Source organism: Scyliorhinus canicula, chromosome 18 (assembly GCF_902713615.1).
Source record: "Scyliorhinus canicula chromosome 18, sScyCan1.1, whole genome shotgun sequence".
NCBI classification, from domain to species: Eukaryota; Metazoa; Chordata; class Chondrichthyes; order Carcharhiniformes; family Scyliorhinidae; genus Scyliorhinus; species Scyliorhinus canicula.
Genome location: NC_052163.1, coordinates 113,593,327 through 113,618,493, shown reverse-complemented (window position 1 = coordinate 113,618,493; position 25,167 = coordinate 113,593,327). Strand labels below are relative to the sequence as shown.

The 25,167-nt window shown below is 45.4% G+C and overlaps 1 protein-coding gene across 4 annotated transcripts in view; it reads right to left on the bottom strand.

Annotated features, from left to right (window-relative positions):
- The window catches only part of LOC119952875 (cAMP-specific 3',5'-cyclic phosphodiesterase 4C-like), a 392,881-nt gene that overhangs the window by 235,606 nt on the left and 132,108 nt on the right, over positions 1–25,167 (bottom strand). Inside the window, exon 1 of one of the 4 annotated variants that reach the window (XM_038776471.1) lies at positions 17,416–17,862. The exons of 2 other annotated variants lie outside the window; for them this stretch is intronic. In XM_038776471.1, coding sequence (XP_038632399.1) covers positions 17,416–17,654 — 239 coding nt within the window. In that variant the 5' untranslated portion in view covers positions 17,655–17,862. Of the gene's footprint in view, positions 1–17,415; positions 17,863–25,167 lie in introns of those variants that run through there. One more of the 4 variants, XM_038776473.1, reaches the window with a different exon arrangement.

The window sequence follows — 25,167 nt, the reverse complement described above, 5'->3', positions numbered from 1 at the left end:
GCAAGATCAATCCTGCAATCTGACCATCAAGATCTTTGTATATCTTCTTCAGATTTTCCAGGTCAAGTTGAAGACCAACAGAATTGAGCTCAGGGTCTTTCGGAGTCATTTGTTGTGATTTAAAGCTGGCATTTAATTTTCTTGATGCTCCAATGGGTGTCTTCCTAAAAGGGTGACCCACCAGCCTCTGAGTTCCCAGCGGTCTGGGTACAGAGGGGCTGCTCTGGCCCCAGGACCTCAGAGAGAGGCGATTGGATTCTCGCAGCTCCTCACTCACCATCCACAGCGGCCGCTCATGGACACCGCCCTCGGAGTGTTTGATGGGGACAGTGAAGCAGGAGCTTTACTCTGTCTCTAACCTTGTGCTGTACCTGTCCTGGGAGTGTTTGATGGGGACAGTATAGAGGGAGCTTTACTCTCTATCTAACTCCAGACAGTGCCATCCCTGGGAGTCTTTGATGGGGACAGTGTAGAGGGAGCATTACTGTGTATCTAATCATGTGCTGTATCTGTCCTGGGAGTGTTTGATGGGGACAGTGTAGAGGGAGCTTTACTCTGTATCTAATCCTGTGCTGTATCTGTCCTGGGAGTATTTGATGGGAACAGTGTAGAGGGAGCTTCACTCTGTATCTAATTCTGTGCTGTATCTGTCCTGGGAGTGTTTGATGGGGACAGTGTAGAGGGAGCTTTACTCTGTACCTAACCCCGTGCTGTACCTGTCCATGGAATGTTTGATGGGGACAGTGTAGAGGGAGCTTCACTCTTTATCTAACCCCATGCTGTACCTGTCCATGGAGTGTTTGATGTGGACAGTGTAGAGGGAACTTTACTTTGTATCTAACCCCATGCTGTACCTGTCCATGGAGTGTTTGATGTGGACAGTGTAGAGGGAACTTTACTTTGTATTTAACCCTGTGCTGTACCTGTCCTGGGCTTGAGTGCATGGATTGAAACATTTCCTAGCCTGAGTTTAGATATCACTCACCTTGAGGAGAACAAAGATTTACGCGAAATTAAAACAATTCACACTGGTCTCTCACTGCGAGCTCAGGCTTGCAGCTGCTTTGTCGTCATAGATTGCATAACCATCTCTCTGTACCTTGCAGCCAGGGCTATCCATCCTCTTACAGTTTTGTGTGGAGAGTATGTGAGTCAGCAGGGAACAGAAAGAAAGCTTGGTGAAAGCCTCAGATAATAACCAGTGACTCAGAAGCCAATTAGAAAAAAAAGAGAAAACACTGAAAAAAAATGCATCCAGTATAAAGGCTCAGAGCTCCGTGTCCCCACCCTCTCTGCCATAGTCTATTGAAAATTGCGAGTGCACCTGAATGCGGCAAAGATACAAATGTGGAAATTGGGAGATCTTGCCCCAACAGATGCAGGTACCATAATGTCACCAGACATGTTGGACTTCTGTGTGGACACACACCATGTTTATCAATCAAACCACAACTTTAATCTGTGGCAGGACCTAATGGGTGGGGGAGGGGGTTTACAGGGGTCAGTCTGGGGGTCAGATTGCACCCCCATGTTTCCCTTGGCCGTTCGGTCCAGGAAATGGTGGAAACAAAACCGCATGTTCAGTTTAAACAGTTAATTGCAATATCCGTGAATGGCTGGCTAAAACGATGGGAAACAGATCTGTCGCATAATAAACCCCCTCACAATGCAACAGGACGTCTCAATGATTCAATGACTGGCAGCACGGTAGCACAGTGGTTAGCATAATTGCTTCATAGCTCCAGGGACCCAGGTTCGTTTCCCGGCTTGGGTCACTGTCTGTGCGGAGTCTGCACGTTCTCCCCGTGTCTGCATGGGTTTCCTCCGGGTGCTCCGGTTTCCTCCCACAGTTCAAAGATGTGCAGTTAGGTGGATTGGCCATGATAAATTTCCCTTAGTGTCCAAAATGGTTGGGTAGGATTACTGGGTTATGGGGATAGGGTGGAGGTGTGGGCTTGGGCAGGGTGCTCTTTCCAAGAGCCGGTGCAGACTCGATGGGCCGAATGGCCTCCTTCTGCACTGTAAATTCTGTTCAGTAAACAGCACGAGAAAGGACAGAACTGACCCACTCCTGCAGTAGTGATTTCACTGTGGGCCTCCAATATACTGAGTAAAGCCCAAAAGGCCAGGATTTCCAGGCATGAGCTAATGTAACATTCCAGGTTCATTGTATTTCGCACAACTTTGACTCGGACAAAGTCAAAAGAAAAATCACAAATGGAATTAATAACATACAGAATTAGCCAACATTTGCTGCTTTGAGCTTGCGTGCTCAGCTAGCAATTTAATAAGTCATCGCGGGTGGATTCTGATTGACCATTTAATAATTCAGAATCCACAACACTATGGGGCAGCAAGTTCCACAAACTCACCACCCTCTGCGGAAGTAAGGATAGATTAGCATTGTGTCCCAGGCTGCTGTGGGAGGAGAGGGAGGAGATTGCCGGGGCTCTGACCCAAATTTTTAATCCCTCTCTGGCCACGGGTGAGTGGAGAACAGCTAATGTGGTGCCACTATTTAAGAAAGGTTGTGGAGACAAGTCAGGGAACTAGACCAGTGAGATTCTGGTGATATCAGAAGATTCTGAAGGAGAGAATCTATCTCTACTTGGAGAGGCAAGGTTTGATCAGGGATAGTCAGCATGGCTTTGTCAGAGGGAGGTCATGCCTAACAAATTTGATTGATTTTTAGAGCATGTAACCGAGTGTATAGATGAGGGTAGTTTTGTTGATGTCGTTTACATGGATTTCAGCAAAGCCTTTGACAAGTTGGGGACCAAGTGCAATGTGTCCAAGTTTGCAGAAGATACCAAGATGAGTGGTAAAGCAAAAAGTGCAGAGGATACTGGAAGTATGCAGAGGGATTTGGATAGGTTAAGTGAATGGGCTAGGGTCTGGCAGATGGAATACAACGTTGATAAATGTGAGGTTATCCATTTTGGTAGGAATAACAGTAAAAAGGATTATTGTTTAAAGGATAAAATATTAAAACATGCTGCTGTGCAGAGAGACCTGGGTGTGCTCGTGCATGAGTCGCAAAAAGTTGGTTTACAGGTGCAACAGGTGATTAAGAAGGCAAATGGAGTTTTGTCCTTCATTGCTAGAGGGATGGAGTTTAAGACTAGGGAGGTTATGCTGCAATTGTATACGGTGTTAGTGAGGCCACACCTGGAGTATTGTGTTCAGTTTTGGTCTCCTTACCTGAGAAAGGACGTTCTGGCGCTGGAGGGTGTGCAGTGGAGATTCTCTAGGTTAATCCCAGAGCTGAAGGGGTTGGATTACGAGGAGAGGTTGAGTAGACTGGGACTGTACTCATTGGGGGGAGGGGGGATCTTATAGAAACACAGAAAATTATGACGGGAATAGATAGGATAGATGCGGGCAGGTTGTTTCCACTGGCGGGTGAAAGCAGAACTAGGGGGCACAGCCTCAAAATAAGGGGAAGTAGATTTAGGACTGATTTTAGGAGGAACTTCTTCACCCAAAGGGTTGTGAATCTATGGAATTCCTTGCCCAGTGAAGCAGTTGAGGCTCCTTCATTAAATGTTTTTAAGATAAAGATAGATAGGTTTTTGAAGAATAAAGGGATTAAGGGTTATGGTGTTCGGGCCGGAAAGTGGAGCTAAGTCCACAAAAGATCAGCCATAATCACATTGAATTGCAGAGCAGGCTCGAGAGGCCAGATGGCCTACTCCTGCTCCTAGTTCTTATGTTCTTATGTCTTATGTTCTTAAGGTCCCACATGGGAGACTTATTAAGAAGGCAAATGCACATGGAATACAGGGTGATTTGATAAGGTGGATTCACAATTGGCTTAGCGGTAGGAGACAGAGGGTGATGACAGACGGCTGCTTTAGTGACTGCAAGCCAGTGTCCAGTGCGCTGGGCCCCCTATTGTTTGACATTTACATAAATGACATAGATGACTATGTGGGGGTAGGATCAATAAGTTTGCAGATGACACAAAGATTGGCCGGGTGGTTAACAGTGAGGTTGTGTGTCTTGGGTTACAGGAAGATATAGACGGGATGATCAAATGGGCAGATAAGTGGCAGATGGAATTTAACCCTGAAAAGTGTGAGGTGATACACTTTGGAAGGAGAAATTTAACAAGGAGGTATACTGTGAAAGGTCTGACACTGGGAAGTTCTGAAGAACAAAGCCTGTTTGGCCTGTTTGTTCTTAGATCTCTGAAGGCAGAAGGGCAGGTTAATAGGGTGGTGAAAGGGCAGCACGGTGGCACAGTGGGTTAGCCCAGCAGCCTCACGGCGCCGAGGACCCAGGTTCAATCCCGACCCTGGGTCACTGTCCGTGTGGAGTTTGCACATTAGAACACAGAACATAGAAAAATACAGCACAGGACAGGCCCTTCAGCCCACGATTTTGTGCCAAACTTTTGTCCTAGATTAAGAACAAATTAATCTGCACCCCATCATTCTACTGTAATCCATGTACCTATCCAATAGCCGCTTGAAGGTCCCTAATGTTTCCGACTCAATTCGCCCCCACAACCCAAAGATGTGCATGGTGGGTGGATTGGCCACCCTAAATTGCCCCTTAATTGGAAAAAATGAATTGGGGACTCTAAATTTAAAAAAAAAAATAGGGTGCTGAAAAAGGCATATGGGACACTCGCTTTATCAATCGAGGCATAGATTACAAAAGCAGGGAGGTTATGTTGGAGTTGTAAAGAACTTTGGTGAGACCACAGCTGGAGTACTGTGTGCAATTCTGGTCGCCACATTACAGGAAGGATGTAATTCCACTGGAGAGGATGCAGAGAAGATTCACCAGAAAATTGCCTGGGTTGGAACATTTAAGTTATAAAGAGAGGTTGGATAGGCTTGGGTTGTTTTCTCTGGAGCAGAGATGACTGAGGGATGCCCTGATTGAGGTGTACAAGATTATGAGGGGCATGGACAGGGTGGATAGGGGCCAGCTGTTCCCCTTAGTTGAAGGATCAGTTATGAGGGGGACACTTGTTCAAAGTGAGGGGTGGGAGGTTTGGGAGGGGGGGGGGGTTGAGGAAAATTGTTTTTAACCCAGAGAGTGGTGACGGTCTGGAATGCACTGTCAAGTACCTGGATGGGTACTTGACACGTCATAACATTCAAGGGTATGGACCAAGTGCTGGCAAGTGGGATTAGGTGGACAGATCAGGGCCTTTCATGCATTGGTGCAGACTCGATAGACCGAAGGGCCTCTTCTGCACTGTATTATTCTGTGATTCTAGCTCCAGGACGCGATTTAACCAAATGGGAACTATATCCGATTGCAAGCATATTTAGCTGCATGTTTCATGGCGCTTGACTCGGGCGAGAATGAGTGGGTTCTTTCAGGGGGAAGCAGATGAGTGTGAGAGGTGTGGGCGGGGGCCAGTGAATCATGTTTTGGAGTTGCGAAAAATTGGGAAGATTCTGAGAACGTTTGCCAGGATAGTGGAGAAGGGAGTGGACCCGGACTCTTTGGTGGCGATATTTGGGGTCTCAGAGAAGCTGGAGCTCATGGACAGGAGGACGGCCGATGTCGTGGCCTTTGCCTCTCTGATTGCAAGGCGGCAAATTTTGCTGAAGTGGCGGTCGGCATCGTCACCGCAAGTAGCGGTATGGCTGGAAGACCTGTACGAAAAAGGGGAAAAATCTGTACAGACTGTATAGTTGATTGCTGGGAAGTATGTTTCCCAGGGTGTTTATTCACTGTAACCTGTTTTGATACATGTTTGGAATAAAATAAAAAAATTTTTTAATGTTTCATGGCACAACACTATCTAGCATGACTCCAGTTAGATACGGCGCCTCAGCAGGGAACGCGTGGCCAAAGCTTTATTTAGTCTTGTTTCCCGAACTGAGGGGCCCCACTCGCCAAACCTCCTCAGTGCAGGGAGAGATCAGGACGCCATTCGTCCCAATCTCTCAAGCCCCCAACACAGCCCCCAAATCCTAACTCGCTGTAAGAGGCTCCCCGGACACCCCCTCACTCTGATCACCACCACGCAAAGAATGCCAGCTTGGCAATGCCCCTGCCAGATGGCAGTGCCATCTGTGAAACTTGGCAATGTCAGGTTGGTGCCCAGGTGCCACTGCCAGGGTGTGCAGGTGGCACCAGCAGTGCCAGGATACCACCTTGCCCAGAGGGTAGGCACCTGGGGGCCTCCAATCCTCTGAGAGAACCCCACAGCTACCAATCTGCCTGGTCCCCATTAGTGGAGAACAGTACTGAATGGTGCTTGCTGGAGGTCTCCAAGGCGAAGGGGATAGATCCCAACACCTTGGAACTGGACATTAGAGTGAGACTAGCTGTCTTGCTCTAATATGCAGATTTGCCAAAGGGTAATCCCGCCCACAACAGGCAAGCTTCACCGCGACATCTTGCGAGATCACGTTCGATCTCGTGAGGTGTGGTAGATCCAGGGAGCTGGAACTCCCCTCATTTACTGGCCACGTTGCGCTGCGGACCGCTGCTTTTCGGGTGCAGTGTGGCCAGTAGATTGCGTCCCCAACACACCAAGAGACAGTCAGAGATGTTGACGGTGACTCTCCGCAATTTAATCCGAAACAGCTCCATCCATCTTTCTCATCACCATCTCGTGCTGAACCAAACTGTTTGCAACACTGACCTCCGATTTGACCCCAAGTTGATCTTGCAACACCATGTCACATCCACAACTAAAAACACCCATTTTCACATCATCCCTATAATTCCGGCTTCTTGTCCATCCCTAGTTTTCATCACTCCATCATTGGTGGCCGTGTTTCAGTTGTCAAGGGTCTAAGATCTGGAATTCCCACCCTAACTCTCACTTTCCTCTTAAAACCAGGCTCCTTTTAGTCATCTGTCTCAGTCTATTATGTGGGCTGGTGTTAAAAGTTTGTTTGCTGATTGCTCCTGTGAATATTTTAGTGCATCAAGGATGCTCCAGAAATGGAAGTTGTGGTTTTCTGGGGTAATAGTTGGAACAGAAGCTCAATTAAAACAGTCCCTTTTCCCTTTCACATTTCCAAGCATAAAAATCAAGTTGAAAGCAATAAATAAAATTAATTTCAGCCTTTGCCGGTGGGTAAACACGCCATCTGGGACTAGGCCCAGGTGCTCTAAGGCTAGTCGAGCACTGATGCTTGATTTGGTGGGGCGCGATTAATTATGGTGCATTTGCAAATAAAACAAAAAAAAAGTTTGCTAAATGATGTTTCCTTAATTTGTTTTACAAGTGCAAACATCAAAGTATTTTGTATACAACCAACACTGTGCTGGGATTAGCAGAATCTTTCCTTCCTCACACCATATTGTAACACAGTCACACATACTTACTGAATCCTGTTTGCAGTTAGCTGCAGAATCCCAGCTGTTACTTTATGGCCACAGATGGTCAAACACAAGTGTACTTTCTTAATTCTTTGGAAATCGCTGGTTTGGCCACAGCTGGAGTATTGGGTCCAGTTATGGGCACTGTGCTTTAAAAGGGATATGAGAGGGTGCCTGAGAATGGGACCAGAGGTGAGGGACATCATAGAATCCCTACAGTGCAGAAGAGGCCATTCGGCCCATCGAGCCTGCAGCCACCCTTCGAAAGACCACCCTACCTCGGCCCAATCCCCCCACCCTATTCCAACAACCCCACCCTGAGGAGAAATTTAGCATGGCCAATCCACCTATCCTATAGACATAGATATAGAATTTACAGTGGAGAAAAAGGCCATTCAGCCCATTGAGTCTGCACCGACCCTTCGAAAGAGCACCCCACCCAAGCCCACATCTCCAACCTATCCCAGTAATCCTACATACCGTTTTGGACACGAAGGGCAATTTAGCATGGCTAATCCACCTAACGTGCACATCTTTGGACTGTGGGAGGAAACCGGAGCATCCGGAGGAAACCCACGCAGACACGGGGAGAATGTGCAGACTCCGCACAGACAATGACCCAAGTCAGGAATCAAACCTGGGGACACTGGAGCTGTGAAACAACTGTACTAACCACTGTGCTACCGTGCCGCCAGGACTCCACACAGACAGTCACCCGAGGTCAGGATGGACCTTGGGTCCCTGACGCTGTGAGGCAGCAGTGCTAACCACTGCGCATGCCCGCAAAGGGATGGGAGAAGCTGGGATTGTTCTTATTAGAGTAGAGATGGTTAAGAGTAGATTGAATAGAGGCGTTCAAAATTATTAAGGGTTTTAATATAATAGAGTGTGACAATGATGAGACTTAAAGGATAGTTATGTTTTGGGATAAATTCAAAGTAAAATGAAGGGGTCCTTTTGGCCTGTTTTGTAACCTGACTGTAAGTCTGGGTGGTTTGATTGTTAAAGATCAAACAAAGGCTAGATCGTTCCACTAAGAAGAAGGTACTTACGCTTGGAGACAATGAGAGCAGCCTGTGTGTCAACAGTGGATAGACTGTGAGTCTTCAAAGTCCCAGAATATTGTTTAGGATGTTGGGTTGTAAACAGTTGTGCTTTAAACTGTCCATTTAGTTCTAAGAGAAAAGATGCTTGGGCTCTCAAGAATAGCTAATTCGCATTTCTACATAGGTACAGGCCCATGTGATTCTCATTGCCATGAGGAAGCCATGAAGTGCAGAGGGAGCCATTTTTGGGATAAGGTTGCAGGCTTCCCTTCAAATCACTGAATATTACAGACAGCTAGACAGCAGTTCTGTATGGTCATCAGAAAGTAGAGGTTGCTTGGCTATGCGAACTACCAGAGCCAGAGGCAGGCCAGCGGCAGCCTCTAGTCAAAGAGACACTTCCTGCAGCCATCTAAAGTTTTGGGGAATTTGTCTTGGCGTGGATAGGAGGGAAGAATCATTGAAAAAGGCTTTACTGCTTGAAGTGGATTTAGGAAACTCTCTGAAAAATTAGGGAGGTGTCAGAGGCAGTCATTCAAAGTTTATAATTGGCAAAACAGGGAACTATGAACTAGTTGGAAACTGGAAGCAACTGTTTGCTCTAATTCATTCAATTCTATGGCGAGCATGATAAGGGGCAGCCTGGTGGTACAGTGATTAGCACTGCTGCCTCACAGCACCAGAGACCCGGGTTCAATTCCAGCCTTGGGTGTCTGAGTGAAATTTGTATGTTCTCCCCGTGTTCTACGTGGGTTTCCTCTGGGTGCTCCAGTTTCTTCCCACAGTCCAACGATGTGCACATTAGGTGGATTGGCCATACTAAATTGCCCCTTAGTATTCCAAAGATGTGCAGGTTAGAGGGAGGGTGGGTGGGGGAGTGGACCTAGGTAGGGTGTTCTTTCAGAGGGTCAGTGCAGATCTGTTGGGCCGAATGGCCTCCTTCTGCACTATAGGAATCATAGGTTCTACAAGGAGAAGGCCCATTTCTGTAGGTTGAAACATAAGTTACTTACAAAGGTTGTGTTTAGTCAGTAGTGCTTAGTTATTTGTTACAGTAAAAGTCTTAAAATGTATAATCTTATCATGTCAGCCTTTTTAGCCAGTTGCAGGAGGTTTTCAATTTCTTTTGAAACATTATATAGCGGGATGGTACCAAGAGGGAAAACCTGCTTCCTTTGAGAGTGTGTGGCTGGGGGTGGGGTGGGGGTCTGCGGGTTGGCAACCAGAGACACAGATTTAAGATAAGGCTGAAGAACCAGAGGGAAAATGAGGAATTTTTTTAAAAACGCAGTGAGTTGTTTTGATGCGGAACGCACTGCGATGATGGATGCGAACTAAACTTTCAAAGGGGAAATGGATAAACGCTTGAAGGGAAAAAGGATTTCAGGAGAAGGGGAAAAGAGCTGGAGACTGGAACTATAACTGGATGGGGTTTGAAAGCAGAGGCACAGTGAGGCAAATGGCCTCTTCTGCACTAGAAGATTCTAATTCAAATACTTGGGCATTCTATTGGGATGTGAAAGGCATTGTATCCTTCAGCAGCTCTCCCAGTGTATTCCTCTTGTGGATCTGGAATATGGTCACGATTGTTGCTGACTGATCTAAACCTGCAAATGTTGATCATTTTATCTGTTTTTCAGGCATAAAGATCATTCACACGTAAGTGCTTATAAATCTGCAACCCCGGGTCAGAAAATTGCAGGTGAAAGGCATGGATTTAGACTGTAATTAAATCTATCAATCCACCTACTTGAAAGGCAGACATTATACCCTGCATTCTTCTCCACAGATATTAGAGATAGAAAGCAAGAGGGATAAAAATGCACTGCGATCAGTCAGCAATATCTATCTGACGCAATGTGCATTGAGTGATGGGACCGAGATTCATAATTGGAAAGTGTAATCCAGTCGTGAGCAGCACGGAGTAGAGGCTGAAGAAACATGTGTATGTATGTGCATGTGTGAACAAATGTTGCCGTGAATGTATATTTGTATGTGTGTGTGTGCCACACTGAATATAAGTCACGTTCAATGTCTGTGAATAGACCATGTAATTCACTGGCTGGGATCAAACAGAAATACTGGCCACTAAGGTAACAGAGCAGTCGGCTAAACTTCACATTTCAGCACATTTTTGTGCAGAAGAAATGCAGTGATTGTTAGGGGGCTGGATGGTATCACAGCCTAACCATCACAAAACCTGCAGGCATAGGTGGCACGGTGGCACAGTGATTAGCACTGGTGCCTCACAGCTCCAGGGACCCGGGTTCAAACCCGGCATCGGGTCACTGTCTGCACTTCCTCCCGTGTCTGTGTGGGTTTCCACCGGGTGCTCTGGTTTCCTCCCACAGTCCAAAGATGTGCAGGTGAGGTGGATTGGCCATGCTAAATTGCCCCTTAGTGTCCAATAGGTTAGGTGGGGTTACTGGGTTACGGGGATAGAGTGGAGGCATGGGCATAAGTGGGGTGCTCTTTCCGGGGGTCGATGTGGACCCGATGAGCCGAATGGCCTCCTTTTGCACTGTAAATTCAATTATGCTATGATCATGGGTTAGAGAAGAGCACAGAGAGACCAGGCACCCAGTTATCCAGCACATCCAGTTGTTTCCAACAGGATGAACTGTCCTGGAGTGATGGAGAACCAAAAGTAATTTTAACCCTTCGGTTGATTCAAGTGCATGGCACAATATTCTCGGAAAATAAAAAGATCCAAAACATTTTGGGTTTTGTAGACAGGGCAGAAAGTATAAGGACAAATAAGTATCATGAGTTCATTTAAGGCACCGGTTAGTTCACAGTTGGAGCATTGTATGCATGTGTGGGTATTCCACTGCATGAAGCACATTGAGGCCACAGAGAGTACACAGGGTAGATTCACCAGGATGATGTGAAACTATATGAGGAAAACCTTCTGATATTAGGACTATTTCCAGTAGAGCGACAGGAAGGCCAAGAAGAGATTTAGTAGGTTTTTACTTTAATGATGAAGAGTTTCAATACAGTGAGCACAGAAAAGACTACTTCTGCTGTCTCGAGAGTTTCGGAGTCAGTTAAAAAAAAGGCCATCAATTTAAAGCTGTCACAAAGAGAGTGGGTGTAAGGAACCTTCTTCACACAGAGCTGCTAATACATGGAATGCTTTGCCACAGGCAATGGGTGAGTTAGAGATCGTTGAATTTTTTAAGCGGTAGATGGATGAATATTGGAAACAGGAAGATCAGAGCCATGGCAAAGGATAAGGAAAGGGTGCCTGGCAGTGGAATTAATTACAGGCTCCCAGTAAAGAGCCAGGATAGGTACAATGGGTTGAATAGCCTTCTTCTGTCCTGTAAACTTCTCGTTTTTTTTCAGCTGCACTTAACCCGCATCAAGGGTTGGATGGAAAACTGAGAATATTTTGCGTTAACTGCCGGTTACATTAAAAGGCAACTGTGTTTTTTTTGGACAGGAAGTTGAGCATTGATTTCTCTGGAAAAGGAAAAGACGGAAAGTGGACCGGATGGAGGTCTTTCAGATTATGAATGAGTAAACACAGATGATTTTCCTGGTTCGGTCATGATCTCAACATTAGCCCCAATTAAGAAGCAGGAATCCAGAAGTGGTCATGGGAGGGCATCACTCGGAATCTTCCTGGAGACAGCAAATATAGAAACCGCCTCTGGAACACCCTTTCCTCAAGTTAAAGATTCTGTGAGGTGTAGGGAAGGTTTGGGGGGGGGGATCAATCAGAGGGCCGACAGCCCCATTGGGAGATGGTCAATGCTGAGACAGGCAGGAGATCCCGAGGGTTCTCTGCAGCGCAATGAAAAATTCAAAAACAGACATGGTCATAGCTCTCAGACCATCATGGTGCATGGAATCCTGGCACAGGATGGCCTGTGGCAACAGCTGTGGCCATCACATTCCAGAGGGTTTGTATGAGGAGATGGAGAGGAGGCAATGATAGATCCAACCTATTGCTAGTAGACACTCTTATTTCAATTTCAAGATCCAGCCTGAGTGGTGCAGTCGACTGTTATCACGAAGATCAAGTTGGCATGATTATCTTTCCCCCCAATTAGCCTAAATTGCTCTCCCATTACTATTGACCTCATCTCTGGCAAGATCACTGTGTTAACAAAAAAAGGAGGATTAAGTGTAGACAGATGGAAGACAATGTTTGGATAATTACTTGAGCATATATAAAGAAAGACTTATTAACAGTGGAGGGAGAGTAGATTTAGGAGATATACACTTGTAATGTTTCACTCCGTGAATACATCTACAACTGAACAAAGACTAAATTCTGGTCTCCAATTTCACCAAATGGCCACCAGGAGTTTCACAAGAGGCAGGAACACGTTGGGTAACCAAAACAATAGTGCTATTCCAATTTTAGCCACATTCCCAATAGTGATATTTCCTGTGGCCACCCCCACTCCAAACCACCTCCCTAGGGCCAGGAAAATTGAGCCCGATATTTCCACTTGTGAGGATGACTCATACTATAGGGCTGGATCTATAAGATAGCCAATGAGAAATCCAATGGGGAATCCATGCGAAACTTCTGTACCCGGAGAGAATGTGGAACTCGCGACTGTAAGGAGTTGAGGTAAATAGCATGGATACTTCGACGGAGGCACTCGTTAAACACAGAGGGGGGAGCTAAATAGAAGAATAAGGTGAGATGAAGAGGACTGGGAGGAGGTTTCTGTGGAGCATAATCCCTGGGATTGACCAGTTGGGCTGAATGGTCTGCTACTGCTGTAAATTTGACATAAATTCCCGGCATGTTCCATCAACGACCCCAGCTTACTATGCAGAAGAGTCCCTCCCAAAATTTGCATTCCATACATTAAAATAATACCCATTGAAATGTTTCCCTTTGATTTTCTCCAGCTCTTACCTGGGATATCGGTTTAATTTATTTCTGGTCATCCTAACTGAATCTTATTTGCATAACTGTAATGACAGTAATTGCAGTGAGTGGGCTGGGGTGGGTTATTACTCTGGAGAGGATGCAGGTTTCTAATTTAAGTATGCAAGAGTAAGGTCACAACTCTGAACCCTCTATTCAATAGTTCTGATTCATAAATCAGAGAAACTGGGGCTGGTTTAGCACAGGGCTAAATAGCTGGCTTTTAAAGCTGACTAAGGTAGGCCAGCAGCACGGTTCAATTCCCGTACCAGCCTCCCCAAACAGGCGCCGGAATGTGGCGACTCAGGGCTTTTCACAGTAACTTCATTTGAAGCCGACTTGTGACAATAAGCGATTTTCATTTCATTTTCATTTTTCATTTCAAACCCTCTTAACTTTCCTCTCTTGCTTCTCCAAGGCTGCAAATAAACCATCCTACACAATCTTCCTTCCCCACAACCCTCATCAATTTGCAATAAAGATTAATTGCACCATTCCTGACTCAAACTCATACTTTTCCAAACGCCACTCTTTTGATCTGAGGAAGGAAAGTTTAAATCAGTGTCACGGAGTGACAGTCCTGGTTCCGTGGGTAGAATTTCCTGGGGTGGTCTTAGGTTCAAGTTGCACTCCAGAAAATTGAACAGAATTCTTTTTTTAATGTATTCCTTTCTCAGAATTTCTAAGCCAATGCGCAGAGTGGACAGGGCAATCCATCTCCTTGCTCCAAAAGCCAATTCAATTCATGGTCCCCAGACAAGGGACCTGCCGGATCCAAGCTGACAAGAACAGGTATTACACCAGATCGCATGCTTGATTAGACGTTTGATCTTAGCCAAAAGACCGAGGAGCACAAATTGAACACACTATCTAGGCTGACACTCCTGGTGCTAGTGCAGAGGGGGTGTTGTGCTCTCAGATGTTGTGTTTAAGCAAGTCAGTGTCTGCCCTCCCATGCAGATGGATTAACTGGAGAAAAGCTACGGGGATTTTCCCTAGAGTACTGATCAATATTTGTCTCTCAACCAACACCTAGAAAAGGTAACCTGACTTGTTCCAAGACCTGTTTGTAGCCAGCAATCTGTAGAACAACGGGGGAGGCACAGACAAACTATGGAACTTATAGGAAAAAGAAAGGGGGGCAGGGAAGGAAGAGGGAGAAAGGGGGAGCAAAAGCTCACAACAACAAAAAAGATCATGAGGTACAAGGGACAGAGCCACAAGGAATGGGTCTGAGGGCAAATGGAAAACCAGAGTGAAAAACAAAAAATAAAATAAAATAAACACACTGGGGAATACACCCTTGGGCTGCACGGGGGAGTTCAACTGAGGCAGGGAAGCCAAAGGTGGACTATGGCCACAGAGGGAGGGGAGACAAGTTTGTGTCAATATGTATAGTGATCTTTGACTGTTTTGTTTCCTTTTTTGCTCTTTGTGATCTTAATTTCTCCTTGGTTGGTTTTACTTGGTATTACGCGTGATTTTGCAACCTGTAGCTTAACCTACAAACTGAAATGTGTAACATAAAATGTGAAAACCAATAAAAACATTTTTTAAAAAGGTAACCTGGCCTATGAGTCATTGATGTCATGCGTGGAAACATGTCATGTGTAAATTACTCAAATTTTCTTCATTACAACAGTGACCAAGCTTCAAATGTATTTCATTGAATGTAAAATGCCTGGTGATGCCCTGAGCTATAGGAATGGAACTGAACAAAGAAACATACAAATTGTTAGACAATAAAATACCAAGATCCATTTGTTCTCATTTTCCCATCCTGTTAGTCACATTTTTTTTTAAAAATTGTCCATGGGGTGTAGGTGTCGCTGGCTGGCCCAGCATTTATTGCACATCCCTGAGGGTTTTTAAGAGTCAACCTCATTGCTGTGGGTCTGAAGTCATGTGTAAGCCAGATCAGGTAAGGATGGCAGATTTCCTTCCCTAAAGGACATTAGTGAACCAGATGGATTTTTACGACAATCGGCAATGGTTGATTTCATGGTCATCATTAAACTTTTAATTCCAGATTTTTATTGAATTCAAATTCCACCTTCTGTCCTGGTGGGATTCGAACCCAGGTCTCCAGAACGTTATCCTGGGTCTCTGGATTATTAGTCCAGCGACAATACCATTACGCCTTTGCCTTCCTCGCATGAGACAATGATAATGGAGTTATTGACTAATCATAACAATTAATCTCTATCAATTAGTCTACAGCAGGCACAAGGCAAGGAAGAGTTTGGCAATGAAAGCTTTGGAAACTTAGGTGTAAGGCTGTAAGTTATTTCCAAATACGCTACACTTACCCCATGCCAAGTCTCAAGTTACACATATACTGAAGCCAAAAATGTTATTTTCTGAAAGAAACCAAGCTGCTTGGTTTTGGAATGAATCAATATAACTGCTCCCACCGTCTCTGGGGATTGACCATCCACTCACTGAATGGTGCAAACGTGAGACTGTAGGTTTTTTTAGATATAACAATTGGTTTTTAAATCTTATCATTTTGCTACAATGCTTTAATCCCTCTGGCCTTATCTCTTACCCTAGGTAATTCTGGTGGAATCCTGCACGATTGTATTAACCAAAACATCTATTCAGAGAATGTAGGGAATTTTTATGTTGTTGCATTAATAACAGTTCTAGTTTCCATATCACAAAAATAATGGAGAAGGTGCAGAAAATTATTCACAAGGTAATAACAGAATTGAGAGATTATATTTTTGTTAGGAAAAGCTAAGCAGACTGGGGACTCTTTCCTCTAGAAAAGAGAAGGGTGAGGGGTGATCTAATAGAGGTCTTTAAAATTACAAAGGAGTTTTATAAGGTAGATGTAGACAAGATGTTTCCACCTGTGAGGGAGCAGGGATGAATTGAAAATACAACATTTATAAACTAAGCTACGCAATCAGGCACCACTTAGGGAACAAACTGAAGGCAGAAGAGAATTTCAAGAGATTGCCTGAGCAATACTACCAGTGCGCCCAGCAGTGGCAAGATTCAGTCTGACCTTTTCACCAGTGTTTCATGCTCATATTTATCTCTGTATCTTCCAACAGTAAAAGCAACTTGAATTAACCCCGATAGCAGCAAGTTACCAGAAAAGTATTAGGAATCCTGTCGTTTTCCAGTTGTGGCAATGCAAAATGGAATCAGTGCTTTAATCCGCCACCTAATATCATCATTCCCAACCCTCCACTCCAAGCCCAGTGAGGTGATTCAGCTCAAAATGGCTCCAAACCATCCACGTCACTGGAATGATTCCATTTTCACTTACACTGCCATTCAATCTTTCACCCCCTCAACTTCCAAGTTAACTTTGAAAGGTATTGACAGGAATTCATGATTTTGGATGACTAAACATAAGAAAAGAAGATAAGAGAAAGGGCCTTTCTTAGGATGATACCTATTCCACCCACTCACTGTTATCTTCTCCTTTGGCATATCATGGGCTCCACCTACCATGCCATCTTCTTTCACAGCCCATGCACATTCAACCCCATCATGGATTCTACCCACGCATCTAATCTCTTAAAGGAAGGTTTTTAATCCCAAAAGGCGAACAACCATATTTCCACAGCTCCATGATTCAACCTTCATCTACTGCCCTCGGCAGTAAATATGCCTCCTCACCTCCCATGGGGTACTTATGCACCGATCCACCCATTACTGAAAAATGTTTGAATATTTAAACAATGACAAGATAAGCAACTCAAAAGTCTATTCCGCCATTCTTAGTGCTGGCTGAGGGTGGTTGGCTGTGGTCAGTCAGTCACATCCATGGGGGGTAAGGTTGTTCCCAAGTGAGGAAGGGGTTGAAGCTGTACATTTTATCAAAGGTTAATAGGGTTACAAGGTGGGGGGGGGGGGGGGCTGAATAAAGGGGGTAAACTGCTCCAGCTCTTTGGCTTTAGTTTATCAGGTCGACCTTGGAACATAAAGCTGGACTTTCTCAACATAAAGGTGGATATCTGACCTATTCTGTAATGGAGAGTGTGACACACACATACACAACTATAACCCCCCCCCCCCCCCCCCCCAAACATGTACAAAGGCTTATACACACCCTACACTCTTAGCTGTCTATTTCTTTAAGAGGTGAAACTTTTGCTTTTACATTTGCATTTTATTTTCACACTCTTCCAGAGCTCAGCGTTTCCCTCTTACCGTCGAAGGCCATGAAAGGAGGTGGGCCAAGACATCCGCGGTTTCTTCAGCCCAGGTCGATCGCCGTTCTCCAGGGTCTGGAAGTTGTCCAGAGCTCGGTGGTACATGTACCTCTCGGTATCCGAGTAGAACCGCTGCTTGATCTTGATGTGGGTCCTGGGTTGCCTCCATAAGTGCTTGGGAGGTTTGGCAGTCCCGACCCCTTCTCTGACCAGAGCTGAACATTTCACCGGCTCCATCGGAGTGAAGTGGACGTGGAGAGAGGGACAGGGGAGCGGAAGAGAGAGAGTTGGATTCGCACCCCACTTCACTGCAGTCAGTACAAGAGCACGGGGGAGGGCTGGACGGAACCGTCTGGGTTCTGCTTCAACGCTCAAGTGATATCTAAAAGGGGCCAATTGATCCCTTTATATCTCGAAGTGTGTCTCAAACGGAAGGAAGTAGGGGTGATGAACAGGTTAGGTTAGGATTAAGTCGCTGTCCATCAACCTGGGTGCTGAAAGTTCAGTCAAACGCAGTCTATTGGAAATCCCACAATTTCTGTATCAGGAACACCCAGATTTAAAACCCCAATCTGAATTTATAATTCGTACTCCATTCATACATTACAGAATTATCAATAGAGATTTGGAAGCCGATTAAATGTAACGTTTTAAACATTAAGGTGCATTCCTGGCACCCACGATTGTAATCAAAATAATCCCAATTTGTTTTGGGGAGAGGGGAAAAAACCTTTAAATATTTCAACAAAAGTTAAAATAAAACTTTTTTTTAAAAAAGGGCTGGCTTCTTAAAGCGGCAACAGGGATTGTTTGAAACGGGTTATTCCAGATAGTGTAAAAATATAAACCACATTTATTCTATCCCCAAATTATTATTTTTCCCTCCCCAAAATTGTTTCAGCTCTGGCCAGGATGAGGAACGGATCTGAAATCTCAGCTCCTCGCCAGATAGAGGTGCTCCAAACAGGTTTAAATTCTAACAAGCTTCGATCGATTTTGCAATCTGAAGTAAGGAATGAATAACTCAGTAGCAACCCCGTTAATCAGCTGAAGACGTCCTGGGGAGAAGGGAAGCTTCATTATTCTCTGTCTAATTCCTATCCGTCCCCAGCGGTACTAAACCTGGGTAAAGCGGTTTCCTCCAGCCCCGGTTCTCCACGGTCCTTGCTCCATTGTGAGGCAGTCAGTAACCAACGCATTGACACCTCAGTGACTGCCACACTGCCTTTCGAGGTGCGGTGACCCGTTCCAGCTCTCACTTTCTCTCACTTTTACCCTGGTCCGAATCAAACACATTGGGAAATCTCCCATACCGACAACCCGACCGAGTGTGAAAATCAGAGCTCAGCGGAGCTGATTCACCAGCTCGAGGAGTGAGAGGGAAATAGAAAACAGAAGGGAGCCCACTCCTTACCAAGCGAGCAATTATATCCCAACCAGCAAAAAACACAGGTCCCTAGATCCACCTGGAATTTAAAACAAATACTGACAAAATAAATGATGTTGTCCCCTCTCACTGCACCTATTTGTCAAATAGCCCTGTGCCATTATACCCTCGTTCATTTGACAAATAGCTTCATAGGTTTAAACTGAGGGGAACAGCTTCCTTTGTAAGAATTGCTATGAATTATTGCATCTATTTTGGGGGTATAGATTTCTAAAATGTATAAAATTCATCCACAGGATGTGGCCCTTGATGGTAAGGTCAGTATTTATTGTCCATGAATAGTTGCCCCTTTTTGCTTGAACCTCTGCAGTCAGTGTGAAAATCACTCGCTCTTCATCAATGAAGAGTTCGAGGACTATGAGCCTGTGGTGAAGAAATGGCCGAAATATTTCCAATTCAGAATGGTGTGTGATTTAGAATGGAGTTGGGGGGGGGGGGGGGGATCTAGGAAATGTTCTCCTCTGCCTGTTGTCTTTGTCCTTTCTGAGGTTAAAAAAAATAATAATTAGGGATGTTAACCTGGCTGGTTAGGCCAGCATTTATTGCCCAACCCTAGCTGCCCTTGAGAAGGTGGAGATGAGCCGCCTTCTTAATCCGCCACAGATACACCCACACTGCTGTTAGGGAGAGAATTCCAAGATTTTGACCCAGAGACAGTGAAGGAAGGGCTGATATATTTCCAAGTCAGGATGGTGAGTGACCCGGAGGTGAACTTCCAAGTCGTGGTGTTCCCGGGTATCTATCTGCTGGTCTTGTCCTTCTAGTTGGTGGCGGTCATAGGTTTGGAAGGTGCTGTCTAAGGAACCTTGGTGAATTCTTGCAGTGAATCCTGAAGAGATGCTGCCAGATTCTGCTGTATATTAAGCAGGATGACATTGCTGCTAATCCCTTAGTATCTTTCTTCAATAAGAAGCACACAGTGTGATCTGGCAGGAACAGGCACACAGCTGGCACAGGAACCATGCCAGGCGGTGCAGGAGCAGAACTAGATTTTGCTGACTGGCGTGAGAGGGGGGGATAAACTCAACATTTTGTCAACTTGGCAGGAATGGAGCATGCTGGGAACCATGGTGTGCTGACCTACACAGTGTGAAAAACAAACTGGAAACCACAGTGGGAATCAGCACCCCCAACATGGAGGGCGAAGATGAGAGATAGAGATTCTTGGGCGCAGAATGGCTTGGTGTGGGAGTCTTCCAAAATGGCATTGGTCAACATCAAAATGACTCCATTGATATCACCCCACAATGCCAATCAGCTTCACGATTGGTTGGAGAATATTTGTCATTCTCCAACTGGTCTATTTCATCCAGATGTCTGCTGGTCATATCCTAATTTGCAAAAGTCCCATGCACACATCACCCAGATTCCCACTGAACTACATTGATGCCAAGTCTGGAAATGTCTCGAATTTAGCGTTCTTACTCTTGTTTTCAGATTCCTCCATGACCACATCCCTCCCCATCTCTATAACCTCCTCCTGCCTTACAACCCCCCCAATCTCTGTGCTACTCCAATTCTGACCTTGTGTGAACTACCCGTGTTGATTGCTCCACCTTTGCCTCCAGTTGCCTGGGCCCTAAACTCTGGAACCCCACCTGTTGGATGCCCAAGGAAGTCGTGAGGGGTTCTGATGCTTGGAGGGTCCAGAGGGAAGGGCAAAGAAATGAAGTTGTGCTCACATTCTTTGTCACAACCCGACTCAAATTCATCCAGCATTATAATCAGTTTCCATGTTGATTCCCCCATTAGTCACGAGCAAACCGACAATTTTGTCTAGTCTCAGGAATGATGTGCAGTGAGGAACTGTACCCAAAGTGCATTCAAATGGGAAAATTGGGAAGCCAGACCGAGAGCAATAACAAAATGCCAGTAAGTCTCCATTAGGGAGAAAATACTTGGCAATATTCTCACAAAGCGAAATGTCAGAAAAGGAACAAATGAGTCTTTGCTTTTTAAATGCAAACTAATTGGCAGTGTGTGATAATGAGCGGATTGTCGCTTGATTGAACAAACTGTTGTAGTGAGGAATTTTCAGAGAATTACACAGAGATTAAAAGAATGTGAATGAGATTTGATCTTGCAGAATTTGTCTTAACCTGGATCATTGGCATAGATGTAAAAACTGAAATATTTGGGTACCGAGGATTAGTTGGAATTGGAGGGGGGGGGGGGGAGAAGGCGGCAGAGATAATAATAATATTTTTTGTCACAAGTAGGTTTACATTAACACTGCACTGAAGTTACTGTGAAATGCCCCTTGTCACCTGTTTGTGTAGAGAGGGATAATTCATAATATCCAATTCACCTAACAGCACGTCTTTTGGGACTTGTGGGAGAAATTGGGGAGGGAAAGGCTGTGGAGGGATTTGAAAACAAGGAAGCAAGCTTTAAAACAAAGGAATTGGTGGATGGAACAAATGTATGCCAGCGAGCAGAGAGGGTGATGGGTGAACGGAACTTGGTGTAACTCAGGAAACTAGGCAGCAGATTTTTGGATTAGCCCAAGTTTATGGAGGGCAGAAGTGAAGAGGCCAGCTGAGAGAGGAGTGGAATAGTTGAGTCCAGGGTCATCAAAGGCAGGCATGGGGATCAAGCCATCTGGTTGATCCCCATGCGAGGTAAATAGTGAGGGTGTTTTGGCTCTGATTCATTATTTCTGTTCAGTCGTAAAGAATATCTACTTGGATGAGGTGCAAGAGAGCCATCTGTACTCCAGCAACAACAAACCTGAGAGGGAAGGAGAGGGAACCGAAAATAGGCAAACACACACAAAAAAAAACAAAGAAAATATGCCGAGACGGTCAGAGGAAACAATGTACTTCCAGCAATTTTAAAGTGGAAAACTCACTTCTAAAATGAGCAGACTCCCCCACAATAATGATTCATCCAACTCCCATAGCACCAGCTCTGTAATTGCTACTGGAGTACACAAGAAAACTGTGCAATTATTACTGGAGGTCAGCTTTCACACTTATGCTGATGGCATCCAGCTCTATCTAACTGCCAACTCACTTGACTGCAGCCCCTGCCCCACTCCCTCCCACCCCCAACAATGTCCTCTCCCTCCTGCACCACCGCCATTCACTGTCTCCTGATTTGTAATGATGCTTATTCAACGTCCAGTACTAGATGATCAGAAATTTCATCTGAGGATTGGAAATATCAAGGTCATTTTTAACTTTGGGCCCCAACAGAAACTCAGCCACCAACTTCACCCCTCTCCTAGGATGAGGCTGAACCAGACCTTTCACGACCTTGGTGTGATAGTTAACACTGAGATGAGCTCCTGACCAGTTGTCTGTTCCATGACCAAGACTGCCTACCTCCACCTCTATGACACTTCCTGACTCCACCCCTGTCTCAGTACATCTGTTGCTGAAAACCCTTATCCATGCCTTTGTCACCTCCAGACTTCACTATTCCAAAGCCCTTCTGGACGATCGCCAACATTACACCCTTCATAAAATTCAGTTTGTTGAAAACTCTGCTGCTCCCAATCGTGCATCAACCTGCTTGCGGGATGTCCGGTGGCGGTATGTCGAGTGAAGATGTGCATGAGGTGGCTCTTGCCAGGATACTGTATCTTTAACCATTTTTCCCCAATCTTGGGGGTACTTTTGCTTAAAATCCCACCTAATCGATGGTATAAGGTGCCCACATAAGGGAAATGTCCAGAAGGACCAGGGCAAAGAGAGTTGAAGAAAGAAATGCGTTGACGGAATCGGTGGCTTCTCAGGCTCTTTGGTGGAGAAAGTGGCAGAGGTTGCTGCTGCAATTCCGTCCACTCCTCCAATAGCTGAGATGCTTACCGGCGTCTTGGCGGCGGAATTGGAGAAGCAAAGGCGGTTAGTGTCTGGGGATTTCGTAAATCGATGGGAGAGCCTCTGCCTCTCATTCAGTCGGCATTGGAGAAGGCCAATGAATCGGTAAACCAGCATGGCGCTGCGATAAAGGTGTGGAGGTGGCTCTCTCTCAAGAGGTAGAGCAACCAGATTGCCTCGCTGGAAGCTGAGATATTGTAGATGGCTGGTGTGAATAAAGCACTGAAGGCCAAAGTGGATGATCTGGATAATCGTTCCAGGAGGCAGAATATCAGAATTGTGGGGTTGCCAGAGGGAATGGAAGGCCCAACTCCCACAGAATACTTTTTGAAGATGTTTGGGAAGATGGTGGAGTAGGGTGGGTTCATGTCCCCTCCTGAGCTGGATCCAGCGCACCGGACACTCTGGCAGAAGCCCGGTCCCAACAAACCACCAAACGCTGTTATTGTACAGTTCCATATCTTTCAGGAAGGGGAATGGGCACTGAGATTGCCAAAGGGACATCGTGACTGTAAATGGGAAGGCCACACCATCAGGATGTATCAAGACATTCGTGCGGAGCTGGAAAACAAGGGGGTGGTGTTCAACAAGGACAAGGCCACCCTGTATAAGAGTGGAGTTTGATTTGGGGTAATTTACCTGACACAGCTTAGAGTGACTTTTGAGTTGAAAGACAATTTTTTCGATGCACTGGAGGATGCGGAGGCTTTTGTAAAAACGTAATGGGCTGGGTGTAAGTTGATTGAGGTTTATGTGTGGCATTTGGATGTTGGGGGTGGGTATGTGGTTGTGGGGAGCTGTTGGGGTCCCTTGTATATGTTTGTATTTCTTTCGTCTTGGGTGGGATGCAATTATGAAGGTTTAATTTGGATGAGGGGTTAACTGTTATAAAATTGTTATGGGGAATTGCCTCCCTGTTGGAGTATAATGTTTTAATGGGTTTTGCTCTACTTTGTTTTTTGTTGTCAGTATTTTTCTTCACTCTGGGTGTTGGCCACCCTGCTAAAGTGTTAGTTCGCTGATGGGAGTGGAGGGGTGAGGGTAGTTGCAGGTTACTATTTTAGATTAAATTTGGATAATGAGTTTTCATTATGTTTGGGGTTAGGGTGAGTAGAAGTAGGATTTAGGGACCCATTTTGGATGAGGAGGTGCTGAGTGAGGCCCTCATCAAGGTAAACTCCACGTCCTCTTGTGCTCGGCTCAGTCTGATCCAGTTTCAGGCAGTGCATAGGGTTCACCTAACCAAGACTAGGATGAGCAATTTATTTTCGGGAGTGGAGTACGTGTGTGAGCGGTGTTCCCGGGGGCTGGCTAGGACCCTGCCAAGAGCCTCACTCCAAGCTCCTCATCCAAAATGGGTCCCAATTCCCCCTCCCACTTTGCCTTCACCTCATCCATCAGGGCCGACTCCCCTGAAAAGATCTAGCCATAGATACCCGAAGTCCTCCCCCCCGCACCAGACCTGTCTAAAGACAGAATCCTCCTCAACAGGGAGGGCGGTGTCGACAAGGGAAATGAGGGAAAGGTCTTTCGCAGGTGAGAAAATGCTCTGGAACCTTTTCACTCAACCACCCAACCCCTTTACATTCCAGGTGGCCAACCAAATTGGGGGCCACCCACCCACATTCATATCTTGTCCCAAGTTGCTGAACATTTGGATCTCCCCTGTTAAAAAATAATTTTATTCTGACAAAATTTCTCGTTCTCCACAAGGAACAACAGTACAACAACTGCCCAATCCTCCCAAACCCCTCTCCTCCCCCCCACCCCCATCCGAGAAAAAAAGCCAAACTTTAACGAAAATACAGAGACAACCCTTGCCCCTAACAGCTGAAGGTAACCAGCTACCTGAAAAAGGAGATGAAAGACATCCACTTCTTCCAGAACTCTTTCACTTACCCCCTCATGTATACTTCATCTTCTCCAGCTACACAAATTCCACGAGGTTCCTCAGCCAAGCTAAGCACAGCCTGGTTGGGTGACCTCGTGGGTTTTCTACATTTGGAGAAGGTCAAGTTATGGGGTCGTTCGAAGGGTTCTACCTAAAATTGCGGCCATTCATTTCCTTTTGTTAAAGAATTAGTTACCATCAGCTATTGAGGGGTTTTTTAGTTTATTGTGGGGGGTGGGGGGGTTAGGATTGGATGGCTCCTTGATTGTTTTCTTTTTATATCGTAACCTGAAGCATCTGTTTTAAATATTATTTTTATGTTTCTTTGTTCAAATGAAAAAGCTTTCAATAAAAATACATAATTTTTTTAAAACCTCTTTGCTTGCTGACTTTCATTGGCTCCCAGTTCAGCCATATCCTCATCTTTTCGTTCAAACTCCTCTGTGACCTTGCCTATCCCGATCTCTCTGACCTCCTACCCTATAAACCTTCAAGATATCAGTGCTTCTCCAAATCTGGTGTCTTGTGGCTCGCTGATTCTCATTGTTCCATGCCTTCAGCTGCCTGGTTCCTAACCTCTAGAATTCC